Below are 11190 nucleotides of genomic sequence, written 5' to 3'. Positions count from 1 at the left end.
CCCGGAAGGAAACAAATCTCAGGCTACAGATATGCACCGAATAGCAGAGCGAGTCTCTGATTGGATAATATAGTTGCACGTTAAAAGAGGTGGGAATAATAGAAGACGCTATCCAATCAGAGACTCGCTCTGCTATTCGGTGTTGAATTTTCAAGATGGGATGTTGAAGTTTTAAGAAAGGATGTTGAATTTTCAAGATGGGATGTTGAATTTTCAAGATGGGATGTTGAATTTTTAAGAAAGGATGTTGAATTTTCAAGAAAGGATGTTGAATTTTCAAGATGGGATGTTGAATTTTCAAGATGGGATGTTGAATTTTAGAAAGGATGTTGAATTTTCAAGATGGGATGTTGAAGTTTTAAGAAAGGATGTTGAATTTTCAAGATGGGATGTTGAAATTTTAAGAAAGGATGTTGAATTTTCAAGAAAGGATGTTGAATTTTCAAGAAAGGATGTTGAATTTTCAAGATGGGATGTTGAAGTTTTAAGAAAGGATGTTGAATTTTCAAGATGGGATGTTGAATTTTCAAGATGGGATGTTGAATTTTTATGAAAGGATGTTGAATTTTCAAGATCCTAAGTTGAATTTTCAGGATAGCAAGGAATTTTCAAGATAAATGATGCTGAATAATAGCGTGCGTGGCCCCAATAGGCTTCCATACATTTCTGCCCCGCCGTGATATTGCTGGAATATTGCTAAGAGTGGCATAAAATTCAACTCACTGCAACGCTGACATCCCGATTCAAATGCAGGCCTAAAATGATCCCTAATGATGTTTGATACTCGTGTAGACCCATTATCAAACACCTGTCTATCCCAAAGGTTAGGATGGAGCATTTCCAACACCTTACTGGGTATTATCCGTCATAATGCTAAATGATCCAGTCAGAGACGTCACTTATAAACCTATGGCCAATGTTGTCTATTGTTCTTGCAGTTGCTTCGCATTATGGAATAACCTCGGTAGAGGTTTTACGATTGCGGGAGGTTTTACAATGACCGTTGTAAAACCCCATACCCTGAGGTAACGAAGTTTTACAATGACCGTTGTAAAACCCCATACCCTGAGAATTTTTCACACAGCAAAATGTTTGTTTTGGTAGTGTCAAAACTGTCATTAAATAAATCTGTGACAGGCGAGTGATTATGTATTACATGTTATAGACACGACTAAATGAAACATTTTGCTGTGCAAGTCTATGCAGACGTACCAATGGAAATAAAACACCCAACAAACTTGGCCACTTTATTTCTGAATAGTCATTGAACACGTAATTTAGTGAAAATTGAAGGTAACGGAAATGTTTCCACGCTCGAGATGAGCATCCAACCCTGTTGTATTCTCTCTGCAGTGGGTTTGGTAGCAGATTCCGATGCAGTCAACTTCTCAGTTTTCGTGGTGGTGGTGGTGGTGCAGTTTTGGGGATCAGCAGAAATTCTGGGATTCTTTGCAACTATGTCGGAAACAAGGGCCTTCTTGGCGTCATTGCTTCTTTTGTAGGTTCGCTGTACAGCTTTGCTCATATGACCTGAAGAAAAGATATTTGCCATCTGTGTAAAGTAATACAAAACTGACGATTTATTCCTGCAAAACACATCGTACGTACTACTTACTGTAAACAGAACTTAATGGTATTTGCAAAAATTCTAAATTTAAAAATTCATTAAACTTTACCAGTGTGTTCACAAATAAGTTGTTCAACATTTGTCTGAAACAACCTCGTCGCTGCAGTTGCTCTAAGAGAATGGTTCGTCTTACGACCTTCTATGCCTCCCTCACTGCATATTCTTTTCATAGTGTTCTGCAAAGTATTATGTCCCACCGGAACATCCAGGTACCACACTATCATTCTTCGGCCTCTTCACCGGCGTGAAATAGAACGCATCCTTTTTGGAAGGGAGACTGTAACATTTTCAGAAATATACATTAATTGTATTTCTAAATGTATCATATATTCATGTATTTATATTTACCCTTATTTTTGTATTCATTTATGTATTCGTTATTATTATAATTATTATTATTATTTACACTTACCACAGCGACTTGTACTTTTGGTAAAGTCGGACGTAACATCTCGTTGAATCATCATTTTCGTAGGCTGGAACTACTTTAGGTTTAAGCTTCCTCTGGGTCATTCCTCCCTGGTTAGTTTTAGACACATCTTCTGTGTAACACAGATAGGATCGGCCGTCAGACATGTTCGTTACCGTATCTTTCAGTCAACTGATGAGACCATGCGGCCGAGGTACCCGGATGTTGAGCATGACACGGCATGCTGCATGTGCAGATTCACGTGATCCCAATGCTCTTCATTTTACCGCGGTGTGTATCCCGATGATCTTCGTTATACCGCAGTGTAATCGTTTCAGACTGTATGTGTTTAATTTTCAGAGCTTGTTTGAGTAATTTTTGTTGTCTTAGACGGTTTATAAGTTTGATAAAAGACTCCTCCTCGGTTTCGGTTGAGAATGTAAAACCTCAGGGGAAGGAAATCCATCGGGCGGTAACGCGCCCTCGGGATTTCCTTCCCCTGAGGTTTTACATTCTCAACCGAAACCGAGGAGGAGTCTTTTATCCTACACATAACCAACATATGCACAAAACCTGGCTGAGGCAATAGGGCCCGTAACTAGGTCACAGCAATTCGCGAGACCTTCATAAACGTTCGAATGGTCTCATTCTTGTCAGCTGACAGTAAGAAACAGATAATCCTTGCAGGATTAACACATTTCCGATCTAACCATCCTCAAATTGGCCAACTATTACGACTGTCAACAACTGTCACAGCCAAGAATGGTTATACACTTGGTCCGGTCTAGTAAATTCACATTTGGCGGTCGTGCAATTTGGAACCAGAACTGGTTCTTGAATAAACGCCTGTCACAAGAAATAGAGTACCGGAAGTACAGTGGGCCGCATATCGCAAGTTGGCGCGCGCAAAGCGAGCTGGGAACCACTTAGTACCGGAGGTAGTTGCGAGACTATCAACACGATACCACACTCCGGCGCAGTGATGACTTAGCATAACATCACTGCCACAGGCTATCACGTGACCGGACTTTTCTCGTTTGTCGTTTGTAAACAAGCACGCATATTCATAATAAAAAGAGACTGGCCTTACGCAAGCTTCTCGACACGCTCTTCACAATGTTTTACATTGTTACATATATATTCGTCCACAACTGCGACAGTAACATTTATGACAGGACATATTTAGATATAAAACTGCCTGCATCGTTTGCTCTGTGTTTGCTTCGATGACAGCACGTGGAGCCGTACAACCTAGGTAAACAAAGGATCGCTACGCAAATCGAAATAGTGTTATGTGTTTTAGGATATTTTCTCAGGAAAACTAAACAATTTTTATCAAAGATGTTTTAATTAGATGTGTAGACTCGTCAAAAATAAATGAGTTAAGAAATATGTAGATTATATTGAATGGACGGTGCAAGATGTGATGAATCGTCACATCTTTCTGGCCTGTGGCAGAGGTACTATGCTGGCTGGCCGCATGGAACTCTGGGTAGGAGAGTGACACCATACATCTCAAGGACGCGAACGTTATTGTCAACCCAGTTGGCTCTTTCTTCGTTCCTCTGAACTGAATATTACAAAAACACTTCCCTCACGCTTTACATTGACTTTGTCGAATTCCAACGTTAAAAGCTGCCAGCGAATAAATGTTACGAATGTCACAAGATTGAAGAGTGATTACTTGAGTGTTTCCGAGCCGTTACATGAACGTTGGTGATTGGCTCGTATGTGTCAGCGATGCTCATTGGTGAACGCATTGTTGTGCTCTTATAAAAAGCATGATTTTGCATGCGCAGAGCGAGTTTCCAAAGAGCCTCGAGGGGAGACAGGAAACAGAAGCATCATGTCGGGGTTGCTGGGGTGTGTCGGTGTGCTGTTGCCACCCGTAGCTGGTTCAGTTTACTTTGTTGTATTAAATTATGAGGCTTTGGTACGTTATAGTATTGTAGGAAGTATTTGCTCACGAGTACGGTTGTATTTGACAGTGTATATTATTTGATTCTGTTAGATTTTGCACGCTATTGACTTTAAAGGAGAATCCGAACGAAAACAAAACTTTTGATATATTGTAAAGGATATTCTAAAAGTCACCTTCCGTGATTAAAATTGAACAGAAAGAACTATAGGATCCTAGTTCTCATTAATAACGTATCAAGTCTCCACACAAAATCCCAGCCTGGTCGAGCAGAGATATTATTCGCGACGCAGATAAGTTATTCCCCGAAAACTGGTGAATTATAAAATACTTGTCAGGACAATGTATGTTTCCCCAGTGTTTGGTTATGGAAATAGTTATTGAACTCGGCCATAGCCTTAGAATGGCATCTTGTCAGCCAATGTGAACACAGAACAACTTTCACGGCACACACTACTGACAAATAGCGAGTCTGATGCCGACATGCATAACTGGACAAAATGGAAAACAATGAAAGCAACAAGTACTTCATGATTTGCCGTTGTATTCGGCAATGTTTCGGGTAGTTTGCAGCATTTAGGGCTCCAAACCGAAAAGAACGTCATAGCGAAACATTTTCAAGCTCATGTGAAATCTCTTACTGATTTTGATAATATATATCTCATGGGTACCAGTGGAACTGCCCCAGCTATAAAATGCCCCAGCAAATTTAGTCATTCATTCTAATTTGGTCAAATTTATTTTATAATGATTAAATATATGCCGTAAATGCATACTTTTTGTCAACTTTGAGGTGAGGTGAAATTGGGTTTAACGTCGTGCTTGAGAATATTTCGCTCATATGACGACGTGCATGCGTGTGTATGTGTATGTGCGGCTGCTTGTACTAGCCCAGACTGAAGCTGTTTTTATAGTGCTAGCCCACTGAGATACCATGCCGCAGTGAAGCATGAATACCCTACTCAGACACATTATACTGACTCCGAGCCAACCAGTCCTTGTTGTACCCATTAATGCTGAGCGCCAGGCAGGTACCAACAAGTACCATATTTTAACGTCTTTTGGTATGACGCGGTCGGGGATCGGACCCGCGACCTTCCGCTCTCCGGGCGGACGCTCTAACCACTACACCACGGAGGCGTTATCAACTTTGATATAATGTAATTCAAATAAAGGTTATAAAGAAGTAATATTTCTGATAAATGTTCCATCAGTAAACTCATAATAATGTATATACTTTTATATGAAGAACATAATTTAAGAGTTGAAAAAACTATGCATTTATGGCCTATATTTAATCATTAAAAATAAATTGGGGAATTTTAACTATAAAATATGCATAATGGCCGAAGCTGAGATTTACAGAAACTGTTTTCGCGATTAAAACATAATTATACATATTCTTTTAATTGGAAATTTGGGAATATGTTCCTGATGACTTTATGTTTCACCCAGAAATTATTGCAATTCACTCGTATTCTCCTTTAAGAATTTGTGAACTTGTATCCTTAAAGACTGCATGTGCAATTGAACTTTAGCGTCCGTGATACATATTGTCGCATTTTTGGGGGTTTCTCTGTATAGTTTTGGTTGAGTATATTAAACAGTGTGCAAATGTTTCTTGCTGTTTTCATTTCTTAGTTTTCCTACCCGTAGTTATTGTCCTCGGACGTGTGTTGTGCCCTTAAACGCACAATGGTCTTAAGTGCACAGAAATCATAAATAAACATGAGTGGGCGGAGCTTATGTCACTACGTCACATACACGGCACAGTATCTTCCGCAGAACAACACACGTGTTAGTCACTTCCGGAAACAGCCTGTGTTCTTGTTAATTTATTGTATGGGTGGGGGGAAGTCCCGGCGTTTAGAACCACCTTATTTACGTCGCTCGCACGGCCGCAGCGTTACATAAACATTGTTACTAGCCCAGTTACTTAGCCCGATACCTTAGGTGAAGGCCAACACAAAGTAGTTTCAAACGTTCCGTCAACTGGACATAAAGAATAGATGTTCAGATGAAGAATTCTGATGTACTAAATTTCTGCTGTCTGTAGGATATCAGACGTAAACTGCGCTTTGAGCATAATATCCAAGTATGGAAAAGCGCAATACAAATCCACTATTATAAACAAAACGGCGAAATAACTGGAAATGATTCATGCTAAAAATGTGTCACATTCGGTGGCCATAGGGACCGTTCATAATTTATGGCTAGGGATGTGATGATTTTTTTGGAGAAGCATGTACAATGTGAATGAGCCCCTTTCAATTTAGGGGGGTCTTCCATTTAAGCATAATTTATAAAAGATATTTATGTACATGTGTACAAAATTGATGCCCCCCCACACACACACACACACACCCACACACACCACGCCACGCACACACCTCCCCAGAATAAATGGGTGACCCCCCTAAAATCATCACCCCCTAGCCATGAATTCTTAACGGTTCCTTACACCGTTGTACGTCTGTGGAAGCAGAAATAGAGCACTACACACTCAGGACATTGGAACGACCTGCGACACATGACAGATTTAATCCGTTTTACAAAACCATCATACAACCACATTTCCTGCAAAACTTAGCACTTATATAAAGATAAGTACATCACATAACATGCAATACAACATCGTCATGTCGAGTAGAACTAGCCCGCCACATATGCCAGATATGACAACTCATATACATGAGAAAAATCCCTCGAGCTGTGCCCTCCCGACGAATGCTAAAATTCTTACTAGGAAGTTTATAGTATTTATAACATGATGCAAGATGAAACAAACATTGTCTCACCACAGGCCAACAATGTCATGACAGTATTCTCAAGGCTCTGCAGCCTACTTTACAAAACATTGCTGCTCGTTATATAATAAACATTATAATACATTCGGTGTATAACAAGGTATTATAAAGGCTCAGCAGCATGGCATGTGAATAAGTCAAATTCACTCATAGTGTCATAAAAGCAACCTAACCATAAACGGTAGTATATATGGGCACATCAGCTATACATACCAAACTATGTAACTACACATAAGAGGGGCGGTGGGGTAGCCTAGTGGTTAAAGCGTTGGCTCGTCACGCCGAAGACCCGGGTTCGATTCCCCACATTGGCACAATGTGTTAAGCCCATTTCTGGTGTCCCCCGCCGTGATATTGCTGGAATATTGCTAAAAGCGGCGTAAAACTAAACTCAGTCAGTCAGTCAGACACATAAGATCATACGGGAATTAAACCTGATTACAAAATTCATCGAGTGTGCATGACTCCGAAAATCAAACAATGCTCACAAGCACCACACTGTGCTTAATTCACAATCATCACAGTCAAATACAACCACCACCTGCAACAACAAAACAAAATAATACAAAATTAAAATATACAGATATATGCATGAAATAAAGGTCAAATGAAGTGAACACTGTGTATAAATCGAGACGACATTTCAAAATCCCTCTTAATTTATACCTTAAACAGGGCCACCTACCGGAAAATTGCCTCACTTGGTAGATTTCTATCTAATTCATTTCATTCAACTGAAAGAAACAATATTTCTTCTTCCCAACAGAATTTATTCCAAATTAAAGCACAAGAACATTCAGAACGTTGGAACGGCCGCTCTTTGACACATCAAAGATCATCTTTTCACTCCTTTATCTACAATGTCTCTTAAACATTCTATCCGGAACACCATTACTCGCTGCTGCCGAAGCCCCTACACAGTAAGACTATGTAAACCATACACTTTGATATTGGAAACAAATGGTTCAACAGATCGATCATGATCTTTTAACCTACACTCAGGGGCAAAAGAAACGATACCAAACTTTTTTAAAATGATAATTTGTGTTTGGACTTTGATGTTTTGAGTATCTATGGCTAGAAACATTCAACCGAACACAGCAAAGCTGACTCAATGAAACAGCGATGCACGTGCAAAGTAAGAACCCAGAAAAATGAACTTATTCACGATAGTTTCGTGCACGTGCACACATGACACATGTGACAAATATTCGGTATAAAAGCACGTGAAAATGTTTATGGACATCCACATTTTACGATTACATTTGCGACCATGCCGAGATTATCGCAAGAAGAGAGAGAAAGGGCAATTGGCATGATCCAGCTTGGCGCTACCCACAATCACGTCGCCAGGATCTTCGGTTGTAGCCGACTTACAATAACCAGGCTGATGGCCCGTTACAGACAGACAAGCAGGACACAGGACAGGCCGAGGGGTGGCAGACCACGGGTCACGACCCCAGCTCAAGACCGGTACTTGCGTACCCTGCATTTGCGCAACCGATTCCTCACTGTGACATCATCAGCATCGACTGCGCTGGGTCATCGTATCAGCCGAAGGACGGTGTCCAGGAGACTTCGTCAGCATGGTATCCTAGCCTACAGACCCAACCGTGGTGTAGCACTGAGGCGCCTCAATGACGTCGACGTGTGAGATGGGCACGTATCGTTCAAGGTTGGCAGCGCAGACAATGGGACAGAGTCTTGTTTACTGATAAGAGCAAAATCCTCCTGAACAGACATGACGGCAGGACACGCGTGCAGAGGAGAGTGGACGGCACGTTGCTGCGTGCAGGAGGTTGATCCGTTTGGCGGTGGTGGCGTTATGATGTGGGGAGGGATATGTGGTGACAGAAAGACAGATCTGGTTATTGTCGATGGGAATTTGAATTGGCAGCGTTATATCGACTAAGTCCTTCGGCCAGTTGTCCTACCCTTCCTACAACAGAATCCAAGAACCGTATTTCAACAGGACAACGCCCCATGTCACACAGCTCAACGTGTTCAAGGCTTTCTCAACGCCAACAACGTTGTTGTCCTGCCATGGCCATCACACTCTCCGGATCTTTCACCCATTGAGCATTTGTGGGACCATCTTGGGAGACAGATTCGTCCCAGACATCTCGCCCCAGTGAACAGACAAACCCTTATCCAAGCTTTGAGGGAGGAGTGGAACAGGATACCTCCTCACGTGATCAGACGACTGACCTCATCTGTTCGACGTCGTGTAAGAGCCTGCATCGATGCCGGTGGTGACCACACTCGATATTGACTCGCAGGAGTGTCTCTGTGTCACAGACATTGACGTATCTCATCTTACCGGAGTGATCGAATACAGGACATATGAATATTATGGGGTTTTTTTCAATAATCTCAAACAATTATTGGCCTCGATTAATGAATTTGATTTTCCATGCTCCTCACCTATTTTTCTTCTGATTACAACATTGATTTTCTGTGTATCTTTTGTCATCTTTTATTAATTAGCCTCAATAATAAGGTATCGTTTCTTTTGCCCCTCAGTGTATAGCCAGAATTGGTCTGTTAAACTCCTGAAAATATTTTTAGAAGATTCAGAAACAATATTAGCTGCTTCCAGATACTTCTCCAGACACATAACTTGGAATTAGTCCTACTAATCACCAACCTCGAACCGTCCCTATAAACGTCAGTCTTGGACTGTTCAATGAAAATCATGATGTGAGTATCATAAAAAACATCTTGTCTTGCAACATGCCAAAATTCAGCTGATCTCAGGAAGCCTGCATTAAGGCACATACAATACAAATCACTCTTATACCACTAAGAGTTGGTGAAACAAAACAAGAGTCACACAATTTTTCTGACAAATCAATAGTAATTGGTTCTTTTTTAGAAACACGCCCTGGCAATTTTCTTTTAGCCGCCTCTAACACGTTTCTTACCAAACTATTCTCAGTAGGACAAGGTAGACCTACAATTCCATGAGCATACAATATGCAGCAAAACGCAGCTTGCACTGGGGCGGATGATTCACATCTCTAAACAACAGCGACAACATATATTGCGCAATGTAATGGTGTAATAGCCTATGGATCAGACGTATCACATTAAACAGTCTACCGTTTCCATGCTGCAATACCATAAAGGTATTTCCGTGTCGTAGAATCCGCTCTACAGTGAAACGACAACTCGTCAGCTGGCAAACTCTCCAACCCATCTTCATAACAAGATGCAACATAGGCTCGGTTAGACCTGAAAAGGTACATCACATCCTTCACTTGGGGAATAATCTCACAGTTACCACTGTACCTAAGGTGATGCTGGTAGCCAACATGGCGGCAGGTAAGATCGCTTGGCGATTATTCCCCTCGAATTAGCAGCCTTCCACATGTATACAATCAACATTATTTAGCACACTGATAAAATTTGATGGTGGAAATACATTCACTCCACTGAATCGGCTTATTAATGCCTATGTGTTGAAGTTAAGTCCCTAAAGTTAAGTTGACAGACTATTTATCTTATAAATTCAGCCCTACCCTATAAATGCACGATGTAAAATGTACTTTAAATGTCTACATTGCAACGAAATCAACATGTCAAATGTCCAAATTGGGGAGAGACAGAGAAAAAGCTTTCAGCGTAATAGACAATGGGCACACACATCTAAATCCGTTCAAGTTTGATGAAACTCCAGAGATATAGTATGATTAAACACACCTTGCTTCAAGACAAGCAACAACTCTCCGGCGCACAGAAAAGGTCGCCCATACTGTTAATGTACATGAAGCAGCAGTACACATCTGTGTAAAACATACGAATTGATATTTGTATCTCCTTTGTGTTTAAACATAACTCGACAATTTTTGTTTACCGACTAAAGCAAGACAGTATGCGTTACCAGCATCATTCATTGCACGTTACCGACATCCAGACTTTGAGTTACCGACATCCTCGCGCGATTTTAAAAATGCTTATTCTTCAACACATAGGCATTAATAAGCCATTCAGTACATTCAAAGTATTTCCACCATCAAAGTTTATCAGTGTGCTGAATAATGTTGATTGTATACACGTGGAAGACTGCTAATTCGAGGGGAATAATCGCCAAGCGATCTTACCTGCCGCCATGTTGGATGCTGGTAGCGTGCGTTACCAGCATCACCTTAGGTACAGTGATTATGGAGTAATAAGAAGCCAAAAACATGCCGAGTGCCACTGTAGCACGATAAGGGTGCCCTTAGCATTACATTCTAGGGCACCTCAGGATCAGTCACAGTCAGTCAAAGTTCGACAGTGCCACCGTTTTCATGCTTCAAAATGTGTTTTACTACGCACGATTTGATTGGTTTGCCACGATTCTTGCCAATAATTGCGGACTATGCAGGTACGAGTCTTCTTGTAGGCCATGGAATGACACGAGTAGTTACGAATTCATCAGAACTAC

General features: G+C 41.0%; 1 protein-coding gene across 3 annotated transcripts; it reads right to left on the bottom strand.

Moving 5' to 3' along the window:
- Nucleotides 1-1233: 1233 nt before the first annotated feature.
- LOC124255007 lies at nucleotides 1234-2427 on the bottom strand. Of its 3 annotated transcripts, none has more exons than XR_006892606.1 (3): nucleotides 2040-2386; nucleotides 1677-1904; nucleotides 1234-1530 (listed from the first exon to the last, which is right to left on the bottom strand). XR_006892606.1 is itself a non-coding variant. In XM_046688846.1 (3 exons), the coding sequence occupies exons 1-3, from the start codon at nucleotides 2201-2203 to the stop codon at nucleotides 1262-1264; spliced, it is 513 nt and encodes a 170-aa protein (XP_046544802.1). In that variant the 5' UTR covers nucleotides 2204-2412; the 3' UTR covers nucleotides 1234-1261. The 3 variants fall into 3 exon arrangements, 1 of the variants encoding a protein (XP_046544802.1); XM_046688846.1 differs by having other exon boundaries at nucleotides 1825-1904; nucleotides 2040-2412; XR_006892607.1 differs by lacking the exon at nucleotides 1677-1904 and having other exon boundaries at nucleotides 2040-2427.
- Nucleotides 2428-11190: the final 8763 nt, after the last annotated feature.

Source organism: Haliotis rubra, unplaced genomic scaffold, assembly GCF_003918875.1.
Source record: "Haliotis rubra isolate DU_JTF1 unplaced genomic scaffold, ASM391887v1 Scf59, whole genome shotgun sequence".
Lineage (NCBI taxonomy): Eukaryota > Metazoa > Mollusca > Gastropoda > Lepetellida > Haliotidae > Haliotis > Haliotis rubra.
The sequence above is the reverse complement of the archived record's forward strand: the minus strand, read 5'-3'. Positions and strand labels throughout refer to the sequence as shown.